This window comes from Vidua macroura, chromosome 24, assembly GCF_024509145.1.
Source record: "Vidua macroura isolate BioBank_ID:100142 chromosome 24, ASM2450914v1, whole genome shotgun sequence".
NCBI classification, from domain to species: Eukaryota; Metazoa; Chordata; class Aves; order Passeriformes; family Viduidae; genus Vidua; species Vidua macroura.
The window spans coordinates 2,731,909-2,748,934 of record NC_071594.1 but is presented as its reverse complement, the minus strand read 5'-3'; the positions used below and the strand labels follow the sequence as shown (position 1 = coordinate 2,748,934).

The 17,026-nt window shown below is 54.8% G+C and overlaps 2 protein-coding genes across 3 annotated transcripts in view; one reads left to right on the top strand and one right to left on the bottom strand.

Annotated features, from left to right (window-relative positions):
* Positions 1 to 124: 124 nt before the first annotated feature.
* On the top strand, positions 125 to 10,101 carry GNAT2 (G protein subunit alpha transducin 2). The gene is made up of 10 exons (XM_053998475.1): positions 125 to 148; positions 2,511 to 2,735; positions 3,592 to 3,634; positions 3,837 to 3,978; positions 4,143 to 4,300; positions 4,840 to 4,968; positions 5,194 to 5,323; positions 6,725 to 6,878; positions 7,339 to 7,539; positions 9,369 to 10,101. Exons 2-9 carry the CDS (start codon positions 2,618 to 2,620, stop codon positions 7,527 to 7,529), a joined length of 1,065 nt encoding a protein of 354 aa, XP_053854450.1. The 5' UTR covers positions 125 to 148; positions 2,511 to 2,617; the 3' UTR covers positions 7,530 to 7,539; positions 9,369 to 10,101.
* Positions 10,102 to 10,833: 732 nt separating this feature from the next.
* GNAI3 (G protein subunit alpha i3) overlaps positions 10,834 to 17,026 on the bottom strand; it is a 28,802-nt gene continuing 22,609 nt past the window's right edge. The window contains exons 5-9 of one of the 2 annotated variants that reach the window (XM_053998473.1): positions 16,284 to 16,412; positions 13,571 to 13,700; positions 12,990 to 13,143; positions 11,931 to 12,124; positions 10,834 to 11,856 (exon numbers count right to left, since the gene is read on the bottom strand). In XM_053998473.1, coding sequence (XP_053854448.1) covers positions 11,934 to 12,124; positions 12,990 to 13,143; positions 13,571 to 13,700; positions 16,284 to 16,412 — 604 coding nt within the window. In that variant the 3' untranslated portion in view covers positions 10,834 to 11,856; positions 11,931 to 11,933. The remainder of the gene's footprint in view (positions 11,857 to 11,930; positions 12,125 to 12,989; positions 13,144 to 13,570; positions 13,701 to 16,283; positions 16,413 to 17,026) is intronic. The other variant, XM_053998474.1, reaches the window with a different exon arrangement.

The window sequence follows — 17,026 nt, the reverse complement described above, 5'->3', positions numbered from 1 at the left end:
CCGCAGCGGCCGCTCCCTCCCCTGGTTGATGATTGATGCAGGAACCCGGGAATGGACCAAAGTCCCCGGCGGGGCCCGGCCGGAAACCGGGACGAGGAAGAGGATGGGGCGGGCGGAGGATGTGGCGAGGAGGAGGAGGAGGAAGGAGGTGGCTGCGGCGCTGGAGGGTGGGGGGGGGGAGCAGGACCCGGGATGGGGCTGTGACACCCCTGGGCCAGCCGTGCCCCCGCTCACGGACAGCCCTGTACCCCCCCGGACAAACGTGACACCCCCCGGAGGAGCGCTCTGTACCCAGAGCTGTGACACCCGGGACAGACAGCCCTGTGTTCCCCCGGCCAGCCGGGACAGCCCCCCCAGGCAGCTCTGTACCTCTGTGGGACCCCCGGGACGGCCCTAAGCCCCTTCTCGGTGACAGTCGTTACCCCGCGGGTTCAGCCTTAACGTCCCCCCCCAGGCGGGCATCGTACCCCCGCGAGAGATGGGGTTGGAGCCCCCAAAGTGACAGCGATGCTTCCAAAATAGGGTGACCAATCCCCCTCCGGGATGGACATTACGCCCCCCCAGTATGGGCACTGCCCACGCCCGAACAGGCGCTGCTCCCTAAAAAGACAGGGTGTCGTTCTTCCCCATCCCGAGACTGGCCCCGTCCCAGTGGGAATCCGTGTGCCCCCCCAGCGGGCACCGTCACCCCGGAATGGGCATCCCCCTCCCCAGGGCTGGCGTTGCACCCCCAACACAGACCGTCACACCCCCCCCCGTTAAACATTGCACCCCCAAAGGCACCGGGTACCCCCGAAATCATCCAATACCCCCCAAAAATGGGGCATCGCCTCCTCCACAATGATTCCCCCCCCCATATGGTACCGCACCCCAAAAGAAGGACTCACACTCCTGCAGCACTCCCCCGACTCACACCCTGCTGGGGGCTGCCCTGAGCCCCCCTAGGAATGTCCCCAAGGAGCCCCTGCCCCCCCCAAGTCCCCCAACTCACCCCCAGCCAAACTTGGGGCCACCCCAGAGGCAGAGCCCCGCTGCGGGGGTGCCGGGGGTGTCACCTTTGCCATCGCCTCGGTCTCCGCGTGTCCCTACCTGGGCCGGGGCTCCCGGTGCCGGGGTGGCTCTGGGTGCCTGTCGGGCTGTGTCCCCTCCGAGCGCCCCGAGTGTCCCCTAAGCTGCCACCGGCGCAGGGGGGTATTTTTAGCCGCTGTTAGAGCGGAGGGAATGTCACCCACCCCCCCTCTGTGCCCCCCACCCCTTGTCGAGGGGGTGAAGAGACAGCGAGGTGACACCACCCACCAGGGCCACCGCTGTGCCAGGCTGGGAGGGCACAACAGCCACGGGGGACAGTGGGGACCCCCAGCCTGAGTCATGTCCCCTGCCCAGCACTGTCCGCACACCGCGGGGAGGGGGGGTGGTGTCTGGTATTTTAATTGGACCCCCCTCATTAGCGCCGAGTTCATTAGAGGCTCAGAAAGGGCTTTGTGCCCGCGGGGACAGCGGGAACAGAGTGTCCCCAAGCAACGGCGCTGGCAGGGAATATGCGCCCGGTGGGACGTGAGGACACCGGTGCGGGGACATGGAGCCCCCAGTGGCCCTGTGAAGTGCGGGGATTTAGGACACCTTAAACCCAAACATCGGGGACCTGCAGGACTTTTGGGGATCCCAAAGCCCACCCCGGGGCGGGGTCTCCCCCTATGATGCCCACCTAACGCCAGCCTCGTAGGAGGAAGGGGGAGGCACCCACCTGTGCCCCAGGGTTTGGGGGGACCTGCTGGGCTGGGGGATGGGCTGGGAGGGGGGTGCTGAGCCCGGGAAGAGGAGGAGGAGGAGGAAGGCTGAGCCACGATCCCATTAAAGAGCTTAGGCAACGGGAGGGCAGCATCCAGCGGGGCAGGATTAGGGGGCCTCATTACCCACCCCAAGGGTAATTAGCTCCCTTTTCCCTGCAGGAGGAATCCCCCAGTGCCATCACTGTCCCCTGCCATCACTCCCCTGCCACCACCCTGTCCCCCTGTGCCCACTCAGTCCCCTGCCACCACTGTGGAGCACCCAGGGGTGGGGGACACAAACAACCAGGGGCAGATCCCATCCTCAATGCCCTCCAAAAGTGGGGTCACAGCCCACAGACAGGAGCGACCCCCCAAATGATCCCTACTTCCCAAGTCACCTCAGGGGACCTGACCCCACGGGCAGGGGGTGTCACGCTGATGCCCACCCTTATGTAAAGCCCCCTGCCCACCTCCCTGAGATGCTCCATCTTTTTTTTTCTCCCTGAGCCCTAATCTTTGCCATCTTGGGCTAATTGGATTTCCTGGGTCACATGGCGAGATAAAAAGTCCCCAAATCCCACGGTGAAAAAAAATCAGGTTATCCATGGGGAATTAAGGGAGAGAGCGGGGGGCAGCCAGCTGCGAGGACCCACCGAAGAGTGCTGCCGGCTTGGGGCACCCCAACATCAGGGTGTGGGGTACCTAGCTCACCTTTTTTGGAATTTCTCTTTCATCTCCCAGTGCCCACCTCGTCCCCGAGGTGTGCGTGTTATCTCCTTGAAGAGCTGGAAAAGCCTGGGGACCTAGAGGAGCTTGTGGAGTTATTGGAGGAGGAGGAGGACGAAGCCATGGGGAGCGGGGCCAGTGCCGAGGACAAGGAGATGGCCAAGAGGTCCAAGGAGCTGGAGAAGAAGCTCCAGGAGGATGCGGATAAGGAGGCCAAGACGGTCAAGTTGCTGCTGCTTGGTAAGGCTGGAGGGGATGTCCCCTGGAGATGTCCCTGTGTTTCCACTCCGTTGAGGCTGAGGGGATGTGGGGATGGGGAGAGGGACAGGGAAGCCATGAGCCCCTGGGCTCCTCCTGCCCTGGCTCTGGTACCCCTCGGACAAGCCACCATCAGCCTGGAGAGGTTGTCCCACCACCAGGACGTCCCCAGGGTTATCCCTGGGAAGGGTTGGATGTGGCATCAGCTCTTGGGGATGGCAGGCGTGAAGGGGACAGCGGGGGGATGGGGAAAGGGACCAAGACACTGGGTCCTACCGAGGATGTGCCACATCTCAGGGGGGTCAGGGAGAGCCTGGGGAGCTTCTGCCACCAGCACCCCAAAACCTGCTGGTGGGTGCCAGGCAGCAGGAGATGGTTCCTTGGGGGTCCCTCCACACCCCATGGGGGCAGGGGGCAACCCTGTGTGGCAGGGGTGTGACTCCATGGGGCAGGAGCCAGCAGTGGGGCCTTATCCAGGTGGGGGGGCTGGGGTCAAGGCGATTAACACCCTAATTCTAAGCAGCTTCCTGTGCTGCCCTAAGCCGCTTACGGCCCCAAAGGCATCGCCGGGCACTGCCCACGGTGGGCGGGAGGTGTGGCACCTGGGGGACCTGCACCCAGGAGGTTCCCACCACACTGGGGGTCCCCAAGCTGTGATCCCACACAGGGTGCCAGGGGTGACAGGAGTGTGGGGATGACAGCAGTGGTGGGAAGAGGCCAGGCTGGGTGTCTAGGCAGGAGATGGGTGGGGGACAGTGGCTTTGGTCCCCATGGGGTGCTCGTCACTGCGGCAACAGGCCCTGATGGGCACTAAGGTGTCCCTCCCACCTTTTTCCAGGGGCTGGAGAGTCAGGGAAGAGCACGATTGTGAAGCAGATGAAGTGAGTATGGCCTGAGCAAGATGGGGAGGGGGAAGCCATAAGGATGAGCCACCAACTCTTTGACATGGGGTGGCTGGACCCCCAGTCACCCCCGCATGTCACCTGGTGGTGGCACCTGTGATTCCCAGTGTGGGGTGGTGATTCCCACCCCAGAGGGGATGTCCTGGGTTGGCCACTGTCCTGAGGCCACTGTGCTTGCCAGGATCATCCACCAGGACGGTTACACAGAGGAGGAGTGCATGGAGTTCAAGTCCATTATCTACGGGAACATCCTCCAGTCCATCTTGGCCATCATCCGCGCCATGTCTACGCTGGGCATCGACTATGCCGAGTCCTCCTGCGCGGTCAGTCCGGGTGGTGTCTCTGTCCCCCCAAACCCCATGACGTGGGGCCAGGGCAGCCCCCAGAACCAGCATCCACAGCAGCCCCATGTTGTCCCCCCAGTCCCGAGGGCACTGTGGGGGGACAGGGGCTATGGGAGGGTTGGTGATGAAGGTCCCTCTCACAGGATGAAGGCCGGCTGCTCTTCAACCTGGCTGACTCCATCGAGGAGGGCACGATGCCCCCCGAGCTGGTCTCCTGCATCAAGAAGCTGTGGAAGGACGGGGGGGTTCAGGCGTGTTTTGACCGCGCCGCCGAGTATCAGCTCAACGACTCAGCTGCATAGTGAGTGGGGACATGGCGGGCACAACAGGGACCAGCCTGGGGACCCCCTGACAGCTCATGGCCAGCTCCAACCCAGCCTGGCAAAATCCATCTCCTCCCTGCTCCTGGGAATATCCCGAGCCTGCCATTCTTCATCCCACCAGCATCATCCTCCATCCCACTGGTACCATTCCCCAATCCCACCAGTACTGTTCTCCATCCCAGCAGTGTCATCCCCCATCCTACCAGCACCCTTCTCCATCCCATCAGTGCTATCCCCTATCCCACTGCTGCCATCCTCCATTCCATTAGTGCTGTCCTACATCCTCCATCCCACTGGTGCCATTATCCATCCCACCAGTGCCATCCCCATCCCAAAAGTGCCTCTGACCTGCAGCCCCACCACCCTTGATGTCCCTCAGCTCCCCCAGGGATGTCATTGCCCTGGAGTCCCAGTGTTTGGCAGAGCTCAGCCCCACAACCATCCCCAAAAATCTGAGGGAAGGGGGAGACATGGGCAGCCCCTTGGCAGCAGGTCACATCCCTTCCTGTCTCACCAGTTACCTGAACCAGCTGGACAGGATCACAGCCCCCAACTACCTCCCCAACGAGCAGGACGTGTTGCGATCCCGAGTGAAGACCACAGGGATCATCGAGACCAAGTTCTCTGTCAAAGACCTGAATTTCAGGTGGGTGGGAGCCTCCCCCACCTCCACGCGCACTCCTCCATGATTCCCCCCAGCCCAGATGGCGGGGAGGGATTTTGGGATGACCCTGACACTCAAGGGATCACCAATGCCCTTCCACAGACAGTGATTCCTGCCCCCCCCTCCCTGAGGATGTGGCACTGGAACCATCACATGGGGGGTGTCAGGACGAGGTGTGTGTGTCCCTCATCCTTGTCCCCTCCCCAGGATGTTCGACGTGGGAGGGCAGCGCTCCGAGCGGAAGAAGTGGATCCACTGCTTCGAGGGGGTGACCTGCATCATCTTCTGCGGGGCCCTGAGCGCCTATGACATGGTGCTGGTGGAGGACGACGAAGTGGTGGGTTGGGGTCCTGGAGACACTGGGAGCTAAGGGGGAGAGGAACAGAGCTCTGAGGGGGCTCTGAGGAGGGAGGAACAGCACTCTGCTCTGTCAGATGCTCTGGGTGATCCAGGAAAGGTGTGGGAGATGTGGGATGGAGCTGGTTCCCACCCACTTGCACCCGGTGAAGGTGTTTGCACATCCTCTGGGTCATGAATCCATGGCTCTGCCTACGAGGAAACCCCCAAGTGCTCCTGAGCAGATCCTGAGCCACCGGAGAATGGCCACACAGGCAGTCAGCTGGAGCAAAGCTAAAGGGAAGCACAGGAAGAGCCAGGAACCCACTGGATGAAGGAAAATCTGGTCCTGAGGCACCTCATGCCTTGCTGGGCCCTCCAAGGTGAGCAGAGGGGATAAGGAGGGGCAGCTCCCACCCTCCCAGTGTGGGGGCACAAGGATGTGATCCAAAGTGTGTCCAGTGAAGGATGCACCAGCAGAGCCCTGGGAAAGCAGCTTGGAGGGCACAGATCCAGAGAGAAGGAACACAGAAGCTCCATAATGAGTTTTTCTTTGAAGAGATACGGGGTGAAGACAAGAAGAGCAGGAGTGGTTTCTTCCTGGCATCTCCTCCAGGTCCCATGGCTGCTCCTTGGGATCCAAACACCTTCTGAAGGTGGATCAGGGTCAGGATCTGCCATCCCTGGGCCCTGCCATGGCCTGTCAGGAGCTCACAGCCTTTTCTCAGCCATGTGCAGGAGAGCACCCTTCCCATGGGAGCCCTTGGGAGAGCTGGAATGCTCAACCAGTGCAGGACAGGGCAGGATTTGGGCAGAGGCAGTGCTCTGCATACAGAAAAGCTGCTGTGATGGGAAGCTGGATGAGGGAAATCCATCCCTGGAGAATGCACCTGCTGCTCGTAAAGATGGAGGATCCCCCTTATATAAAGAAAACCTCCCCACTGGACTTGGCTCTGCCTAGATGGATCCTCATCCCCTCAGCAGCAAACTAAGAACTCAACATCTGCTCTAAAACTGGAGTTTTCCTTTTCTCAGCTCCTTCCTGAAGCTGTGGATAATGGCCAGAAGCCACGGTCCAACACAAGCATCCCCCTGATGACTGGAATGGTGCTCACTGAGCACCTTCCTCACAGGCTGCAAGGTTTCCATGGATAATTTGCTCAGTGAAATCACTACAATTCTTCATTTCTGACAATCCCAGGAGGGACCGGAGCCAGTCCCTACCCTGAGCATCACGTGGATTTATCTATGATTTCGGGTGGGCAGGAGAGACTGGGCAGGCAGCAGGAGCAGCTGCTGCTGTGGCAAACAGGGAAAAGCTCTTTTCTTGGGAATGGGGGCTTGGGGATGGGCTGCAGTGGCCCAAAGGGGTGTCAATCCATGATGATCTGCTTCCCTGCAGAACCGGATGCATGAATCCCTGCACCTATTCAACAGTATATGCAACCACAAGTTCTTTGCTGCCACCTCCATCATCCTCTTCCTCAACAAGAAGGACCTTTTTGAGGAAAAGATCAAGAAAGTCCATCTCAGCATCTGCTTCCCAGAGTATGATGGTGAGTCTTGACCTTTCCTGGCCTTAACCCTCCTCCTTGAGACCCCCAACTCGACCCTTCCTGGCCCCAACCCTCCTCCTTGAGACCCCCTTGACTCCCCCAAACCAGGGGTTGGGGAGTTGTGGGGTCCCAGCAAAGACACAGCAACTCGATTTTGGGATATGTTGTGATAGGGCTGGGGAAGGGAGATGAGAATGATGAGAACTGGCTCTACCCCAAAAAAAGGCTGGGGAAGGGGATGAGGATGAGCAGAAGCAGCTCCATCCTGCTCTGTGAGGTGGTGAGTCAAATCCTGGGAGACTGGAGCTGAGGAGAGGATGGATGTGGCCTCAGGAAGGTGTTTGGAAGAACAGAAATGGGGTAAAAAGGAGTTCTGTGCTATGCATGGTCACCACTCCACCCTTTTCCTCCAACACCCGCCCCCATGGGAGCAGCTTGGAAGCATTCCCTCCCTCCACAGGTCCAAACACATTTGAGGACGCAGGGAATTACATCAAGACCCAGTTCCTGGATCTCAACATGCGGAAGGACGTGAAGGAGATCTACAGCCACATGACCTGTGCCACAGACACACAGAACGTCAAGTTCGTCTTCGACGCCGTCACAGACGTGATCATCAAAGAGAACCTCAAGGACTGCGGCCTCTTCTGAGCACCAGCAGGTACGGGAGAGAGGCTGGAGCCAGAAAATAGAGATAGGAGAGGGCAGGAGGGTGGTCAGAGCTGGATCCACCCCAAAAAGGGCTGGGGAAGGGGATGAGGAAGAGCAGAGCTGGCTCCATCCTAGAAAAAGAGCTGGGGAAGGGGAGCAGAATGAGCAGAGCCAGCTCCATCCCAAAAAGGGCTGGAAAGGGAAGGGGGATGAAGAGGAAGATGATCAGTATTGGCTCCATCCCAAAAAGGGCTGGAAAGGGAAGGGGGATGAAGAGGAGGATGATCAGTATTGGCTCCATCCCAAAAAGGGCTGGGAAAGGGGAGGAGGGGAAAGATGATCAGAGCTGGATCTCTCTGAAAAAAGGGCTGAGGAAGGGGTCTGGGATAAGAATGATCAGAGTTGGCTCCATCCCAGAAAAGACTGGGGAAGGAGAGGGAGGTGAGGAAGAGTAGAGCCAGATCCATTCCAGAAAAAGGGCTGGGGAAGGGGTAGGGCTGATCAGAGTTGGTTCCATTCCAGAAAAAGCTCAGGAAGGGGAGAAGGAAGAGCAGAGTTGGCTCCATCACAATAAAAGGGCTGGGGAAGGGGAGGGACATGAAAATGATTAAACCTGGCTCCCTCCCATAAAGGGTTAGGAAAGGAGGACAGGGATGAGAAAGAGCAGAGTTGGCTCCATCCCCAGAAAAGGGCTGGGGAAGAACGAAAAGGAGGGGCATGATCAGAAACAACCCCATCCCCAAAACAAAGGGCTGGGGTAGGGGATAAGGATGACCAGAACCAGTGCAATCCCCAAAAAAAGGGCTGGAGAAAGGAGAAGGGGATGAAGAAAAGAAGAGCCAACTCCACCCCCTCCCCCCCAAAAAAAAGGCTGGAGAAGGGGCTGGAGATAAGGATGAGCAGAGTTGGCACCATCCCAAAAAAAGAGGTGGGGATGAGGATGAGGATGAGGATGAACAGAACTGGCTCCATCCCCCCAAAAAGGGCTGGGAGGGGAATAAGGATGATCAGAGCTGCCTCCATCCTGCTTTGTGGGGTCATGGGTTGTAGGTCCCCCTGATTTTGCCATCAAGTCCTGGAAAGCCTAGGAGGGGGGGAGGGGAGGATGGACTGGCAGCAGTGGGGAGGGGGAAGACTGGGGTCCCATGAGCCCAGGGACACGGCCACATCCCTGTGCTGAGCTCCCATGGGATTCAGTCCCATCCCACAGCGAGGTGGGCTCAGACAGACAATTCCCACCCTTGCACCCTGATGAATACAGATTCCCAAATCTTCCACCTGAGCTAAAGGGAATAATTTTACTTCTCTCCTATTGCAATTCCACCTGCCCAGCCTCAGTGGATGGAAACATCCCAAGGCACACTTTGCTGCTCCCAGCCTTTTAGCTCATCCTAAAACTTTAATTAGGGTTTATCACCCTAATTAGGGTTTATCATCCTAAATCTTGCAGTAATTCTGAGCAGCAGCAGGAATTCCATCCTCTCTCCCCTCTTTCCAAGCAGCTCCCAGCCACTCGCTCTGGCACTTTGCTTTTCAGGGAACCTCTGGTGCTTCCCTTATGGTTGAATATTAACAAAAAAGCAGGGAAAAGCTACAAAAAGAAACCAAAACAATCAAAAAAAGCACGTTCCCTGCAGGCAGGAGGCACCAAAAGATGACACTTGGAAGGGGGGGAGGGAGGGCATGCTCCATCCTCATCACCACGGAGGAAGGCAAAGGGATGAGGTGACACATGTCCCTGAACCCTACCTGAGTTTCTCCCTTGTTTCCATAAAAATTGCTCCTCTAAGCCCTTCCCTGGGTGTGTTTAACTCCCTGTTCTCTCTCCCTCCCTCCCAGAAGAAGAAAACATTCCCATCTCACCGTTCTGCTGAGCAGAGCCAAAGGAAGAACCACCCCACCACACGTCACTCGTTCCCACTTTTTCTATGACCTGCCCAAATCCGCCTCCTTCCAAACCCAAACCTGGAAGGGGCTGAAGCTCAACTTCCTGCTCCCTTTCATGGCCATTTCCTCTTTTTTTCCAAGGAAGAACCCCTGTTCTCAGCATTTTACAGGAGGTTTGACACCAGAGAGCACAGCAGGAATAGGAATATTGAGGGAATTTGGGAGGTAGATAGACATGGCCCCCTTGCCTGTCCCTCTGCAGCCCATTCCTGCCCTTGGATCGAAGCTGGATTAATCCAGGATGGAATTTCTGGGGAAGGTGGAGGCTGTGTTACCTCCAAGTCACTCCTGGGAACCAACCTCAGTCTTTCCTGAGAACCAACCTCAGCCCTTGGGCAGGACAAATCAGGGGTTTGTGGGGTTGTTTTGGGCCCTAAATGGAGGGAATTTCTCAGGCAGGAGGGGCTGGGGAAGGGAATCCCAACTCCAGCCCAACAATGGGCTGGATAAAGAGGAAATGGTTACTTGAAAGATTTTCATTCTGCTACTTAGAGCTGCATTTGCTCTGTCTGTTTGTAAATAATCCATAGATGAGCCCTGTATCCATCCTCTCCCTGTTTCCTGCAGAGATCTCCCATCCAGCTTCATTTAACTGTAGGAAAACACAATAAAGGAATACGCATGACGTGGATGTTCTTCCTTTCTCCCGCTTCCACTTTGCTCCATTCCTGTGTCCCAGAGGTGGATCAAGGGATATTTTACCTGCTTTGCACCCATTCTGGGGTGTATGGATCTCTGGATCTCACCTGGATCACCCCATGGCCACTGCTGGGCTCCTGGGGGGTGGGATGGGGGTCACCATGCCAAAAAAATTCCTGGCCAGCACCCCTGGATAAGATGAAGCTCCTGGATGAGTTTAAAGGATGAGTTATCCCATGGCTGGAAGGGAATTGTCAAGCAGACACAGCTCCAGACAGCCTGGAAAAGATTCCAGAACAGGCAATCTCCCTCAGGGCTTCCCCTGCCAGCACGCACCAGCCTCCCTGAGGAATTTATCCTGGATTTCTAAGCAAGTCTTCTGAGAACAGTCCCACCTCCATCCCACAGAAGTGCCCAGAGCAGAATTCCCATGGGGGTCACAGCAGCCAGTGAGATTTGGGCTACAAATAAGCAGTAATTATCCATCAGCCAATAATCCCACGGGCAGTGGGATTCCTGGCATGTTCCAACTGTGCCAGCACAACTGAAGTCTTTGGGAGCAGTGCAACACCACCAGTGGTGGGTGATAAAGCACAAAGAACCTCCCTGTCCAGATAATTCCACCCAATTCCCATCAAAGCTCTTCCTTTCCTTCTCCAGCAAAGCACAAAAGCTGGGAACACTCCTGGAAAAAGGAAGAATAAAGTGGAGAAAAGGCTACAGTCTTTACTCACCATTTTAATACTGCCAACAAGTCTAACAGATCCAACTGTACACATGACAAACTGGGAGGAGTCTGGGTGCAATCATGGATCAGCAAAGGAATGTAGGACTGGTTAGGGATGGCACTAGAGGGAAACAGGGATTTGGCACCACACAGACAAAGTAAAGGCATGCTCAGGACAGGGCTGGGCAGGGAGGGCCATGGGAAAGGCAGCACAGAATAATCCACCGTTTTCATCCCAAGAAATGCACAGGAACCAGTGGTTTGGGAGCTGGGAAGCAGCAGTTTTTCCCCCAGCGAGGGCTCAGCTCCTCTCCCCACCAAGCTAGGATTATGCTGAGCACAAATCCCTTCCCATACTGGCATAAAACTGGGCTCAAACCCCCAAGAGAACCTAAACCCTCCTGCTGCAGGAGCCTTTCCCAAAGCCTTGGGGGAGCAGGATGGTAACAGATCACACATGGAAAAAAAGCTGAAGCTCTAAGGATCCCTTAGTAGCTGCAGAAATATTAAATCCTGGCCATAGCAAGTGTTAAAAACAAGGAATTCCTGCTAAGAGGAATATTTTCTGCAGGATCTGCTCACATGTGCATAGTTAAGTGATTTTTTTTTGTTGCTTTTTTTAATTATTATTATTTTTAAAACAAGGTTTGCAAATAAAGAAATAAAGTTTAGTAAAGTTATAGTTTTCTCGATGGAAAAAAAAATAACCTTAAAAACAGACTAGTGGTAGCTTGTTAACCAAAGGAAGAGAGAAAGCTACATATCCAAGGTCTGGAATCCAGCTGGAATCCACCGCACATCCCGGAGATCACGCCGTCCAACGATGCCAGGAGGATCTACTCCCACTACATGGCTTCACTGCGCCCTAATTCCACATCCCACAGCAATAAAAGGTCCCTAAGACAGAAGATTGTGCTAAAGAATTCCAGGATTCCACATGTTCTCTGCTCCTGGGTCATGCTCGTCGCTGTCCCCACGAGGCAGCAAGAGGTTGGGGCTCACCAGGCAGAAACACTGGGAAGGAAACCAGGAATGTAGAAGGGAGCAGAGAGAGCCGTTCCCAGCGGGACAGCCAGAGCTGGATTTACCTCTCAGTAGAGCCCACATTCCTTGAGGTTGTTTTTGATGATGACGTCGGTGACGGCGTCGAAGACGAACTGGACGTTCTTGGTGTCGGTGGCGCAGGTGAAGTGGGTGTAGATCTCCTTGGTGTCCTTCCTCCGGTTCAGATCCTCAAACTGGCACTGGATGTAGGCAGCTGCCTCCTCGTACGTGTTGGAGCCTGGAAAGGAGAAGATCCCTGGCTTTGCCCACCGGCTCACGGGAGCTTTTAAGTCCATATTAAGCTGCTTGCAACCATCTGCCTTATCCAGCTACAAATCCAAATCCACCATTAACTCCTTCTGGGAGACCTGAAGTCTGTTCTCTGGGCAGTGACTCTGGACATGGGATCCAGGGATTGCTATGTGCTAGCACAGCCAGGCTCCACAAAGAGTAACAAATCATGGGAGTTATGGGCTGGAAGGGACCTTCAATCCCATCTCGTTCCACCCCCTGCCAGGAATAGGACACCTTGCACTACACCGGATTGCTCCCAGCCCTGTCCAGCCTAGCCTCAAGCACTTCCAGGGACAGGGAATCCACAGCTTCTCTGCGAATCACAGAAATCAATAGGTTTGAAGAGATTTGAAGGATTTTTTAAACATGTAAAAGCCTTGAGCAGTGCCCAGGTAAAACCTTCCACCTGTGTGGAACCACAGCAGGGATGGGTTCTGGAACAATCCACATTGAACATGGACACTCCAGGGTGGACAGGAGCCAGAACAAGATGTGGTTAAGTTCCACAGCCTCTACAATTGAATTTAAATGGAATTATTGTCCCAGTTAGGTGTGGAAATGGGGAAGTGACCTTGATTTGTTGGAGTGCAACATTTTATTCCAACATTTTGGACAAAGGTTGTTCCAAACCACAGCTCTTCCAAGAAAACAAGCTACCATCCAACTGAACAGGCCAGAACTGTCCAGGAGGCGCAGGGAAGGAATTGGGGGAAAAGTTTGTAACTGATTCTGGTTGTGCAAGGCTCTGACTCACTCATTGCTGGCCCAGTGACACAGATGATCCCTTGATGACAGTGAGCCCAGCCTACCTGTGTACTCTGGGTAGCAGATCGTTAGTGGGCTCTTCTTAATCTTCTCCTCAAACAGGTCTTTCTTGTTCAGGAAGAGGATGATGGAGGTGTCTGTGAACCATTTGTTGTTACAGATGCTGTCAAAGAGTTTCATACTCTCATGCATCCGGTTCTGGAAAAGGAAATCCAACGGGGGAGACGTTAGGGAAGGGTGGGATGGGGGACAGAGGCTCTGCTGCGCAGGCCAGACTCAAAATTGAGGTGTCACTGCCACATCCTCACTGCCATTGCCCCAGGAGGAGCACAGGGGGACAGGTCACCTCCTCCTGTTCCTTCCTGGACTCACATGTAAAGAACAAGGCATGACAAAAACTCCAGGAAACTCCCAGCAACCAGGAAGGTGAAAACCTCATGGATGGGGTTGTATTTATCACTTTGTGAGGGCAAGATTCCACTGGCTTATCCAAAGAGCGCTCGTCCTTGCAGCTCTCAGACAATTTAACAGGAGGAGTACGCCAGGAACGTTCCAGCCTGCTACAGGATGCAGCTAGGATGCTCCCAGCTCCCTTCCATGCAGCCATAAATCCCACAGCACGCACCATCTCCTCGTCCTCAGCCAACACCAGGTCGTAGTCACTCAGGGCCACGCAGAAAATGATGGCTGTCACCCCCTCGAAGCAGTGGATCCACTTCTTCCGCTCCGAGCGCTGCCCTCCCACGTCGAACATCCTGGCAGAGGCAGGAGAAGTGGCTCAGGGGCTGGGCACACCCCTCCTGCCCGGCCCCCGTGGTGTTCCCAGGGATGGAGAGGCTGAGCAGGGGTTGGGAACACGCAGGGTTTCGGGAGCTTCCCTCAGGAGAGGGGGTTTAAAAATTCCCTTTTTTGGGAGAGGGGATTTTAAATCAGTATTCTCTACTTTCTTTCAAGCTAGGGTGCATAGAGCTTGCAGCAACCTGGGCTAGTGGAAAGTATCCCTGCCTGTCTGGTTCCAGGTGTCCCTGGATGAGAGTTAATATCCCTTCCAAGCCAAACCATTCCATGAGTTTGGTTTTCAGCAGGAAGAACTGGAAGTCACCATCCAGAGCTCTGCTGATTTTGTTCTCTTTCCTACTTCCTTAGCAACAACTCATTTGCTTGACTGGACTCCAAACACTTTCTCACAGCACCTCCAGGGAAATGGATTATTGGGAACACACTACCTGCAAGCTCCTGCTGGGACCCAGGAGGAGATTAAGGGGGTTAAGAAATAATTTCATTTATTAAAAATAATCTGAGGTACCAGAGGTTAAAGGTTGAGCAGTTGCTTATGGAATTTCTGTATAAATTGAATTCATTTCTAATTAAATAGGAATTTGTGCCACAGGTAGTTCCAGCCCCCCTGCTCATCCAAATATTTTGATGAGTGCCCAGGACTGGGATTTAATTAAATCAAGTTAATATCTGAGTTATTAAGACATAGATATTTATTTTTTTCCCAGAGCAGACAAGGAGCTGTTCCGGGGGGATTTAATGATTCCAAACTAACTCCCATCTTCTATTTAACCCTCTGGTCTAGAAGGAAAGAGGGAAATCTGAGAGAATCCAGGATCTTTCCATGGCTTGGATCATTTGCCATTAGCACAGAGAGATTCATGAAGGAAGAGCATCCCTGACAACTCAGCTCATCCCAATTCCAGTCACTGCGGCTTCCCTATCCCATTATTAATGTCTGAGATGGAATATCACAGCAGAGCTGGCAGCACCAGGGTTTCTGATGGATTAATGCTTCCCTTTGTGGAGCAAATCCCTCTGGGACAGCACCTCGTGTGTCTGGGGCCCTGCACATGATCAATGGCTCCGGGCGGGATCAGGAAGGAGGGTGGAGATGATTAAAGAACATACTGGAGATGCTAATCCTGATCCATCATCACAGGAAGACAAGTTATTCCCTGGATGGACCAGAAGCTGCATAAATAAATCGATGATGCCGAGTATTTTGGTATTTTTGCTTAAAATGTTCTTAAATTGCACAGTTGGAAGTCAAAATGCTGTTATCCCAAAAGATGTGCAAAAGTTTCCTTCTCCAGAGGAGATCACGGAGATGCTCCAATGACTGGAGCCCGTCTGCTCCGGATCCAGGAGAGCTGGGAAGGAGAAGGCTCCAGAGAGACCTGAGAGTCCCTTACTGTGCCTAAAGGGGCTCCATGAGAGCTGGAGAGGGATTTGGGACAAGGGCCTGGAGGGACAGAACAAGCTGAATGGCTTCCCACTGCCAGAGGGCAGGGATGGATGGGAAGGAAATCCTTCCCTGTGAGGGTGCTGAGGCCCTGCACAGGGTGCCCAGAGCAGCTGTGGCTGCTCCATCCCTGGTAGTGTCCAAGGCCAGGCTGGACGGGTTGTGGAGCCACCTGGCATAGCTGAAGGTGTCCTTGCCCATGGCAGGGGGGTGGGACTGAGTGGGATTTAAGGTCCCATCCAATCCAAACCAATCTGGGATCCTGTTAAAACCCTTGGATTTTAGAAGCACCACTTGGATTTTGCTGCAACTCCATCAAAGTGTTTCACAGCCCATTTATAAATAAGCAAACACACAATTTTTAGGAATGTGAGCAGGAAAGACTCCAAACCATTGGCACAGACAGAGGGGATGGGGCTGAGCCACAGGCATTGCACTGTCCTACACCCTCCAGCACAGGAATGCTGTGGGGCTCCAGCTGTTTGTCAGGAGCACAAGTGGGATCTGAAGCAAGGAATTCCTAAGCAGCAGGAAGGGGAGCTACAGGGATCCGAGGTGAGGGACGAGGGATGCAGCCTCAGCCTACAGAGGCAGCGGGAGCCACTCTGAGGTTAGAGGAAGCTCGTTAGTGACATGTAAAGGGACACTGCCAGGAGCAGGCTGGATGCACAGCCTGGCAGGGACTGGATCAGCAGAGGGGACAGGGAAGTCCCAGCCCCTGCAGTGCCAGGCACAGGCTGGCAATTCCCAGAGGAACACATGGAGCACACCATGCATCCCGGAGCCACAGCCTGGCTACGGACACAGCTCGGTTCCTCTGCTCTGAGGAAAGGGTTAAACTCAAACTCAAACTCCAGTCAGTGTCCTTTTAGTATTATTTTTGGGATTGGATCCTGGAAACGAGCAGTCAGTACCTGTGTCTGCGATTCCAACATAAAAGCAGCTGAAAAGAACAGAAGGCAAATCAAAGTCAAACTGGTCTCTCCAGTGAGCGATGCCAGCGGAGAGGGATAACGGAGGGAAGGAGGACAGTTAAACCAGGAGCAAGTGTGGGATGTGCCCCCAGTGCAGGGCACGGGCAGAGCCCCTCACTCACTTGAAATACAGGTCCTTGAAGGTGAAGTGAGTCTCCACGATTCCTGTAGTTTTCACTCTGGTCCGCAGCACATCCTGCTGAGTTGGAATGTAGGTCGGCTGGGATATTCTATCCAAGTCATTTAGGTAACTAAACCAGAAGAGACAACACAAGAGGCTTTTTTTAGTCGGCTGCCTCACCATGAATCTTTTATAAACTGCAGAACAAAGCGCAGAATTTATTTATCTCCCTCACACAGCACAGCCCTCGAAGCAAACAACCCCCTGGGGCTGTCTTGAGGGATGTTTTGGGGGTTTGGGGATTTTAACCCCTCCCTGGATGACCTTGGAGGTAGTGCTGGTGGAGCTGAGCTGGCTGGGGAGGGTAGGGAGGGAATGCAGAGCTGTGCCAGGGCTGGATCTCCCAGGGCAATCCACAGTCAAGGTCTCTCGCTTCAAAGCACAAGGCAATAAATCCAAGGGTTTCCTGTTAAAGGGCAGGGATGCGTCAAAGGAGCCGGGACGGAGGGATGAAGCCTTAAAAACCATCCCAAACCAGGCACATCCAGTCACCTCCTCCTCCAACAAGCTGACTCGGAGGATACAGCCCTGGAAGAAGCCACATCCTGGCAGAAATTCTCCCATCAAGACCTCAACTAATTCCAGCCCCAGCACATTCCTTTTGGAGTTCAGTTCTCAGGCACATCAGCACGAGGTACAGATAATTCCCAGCAGGATCAGAAATCCCACTCCAGCCAGCAACAC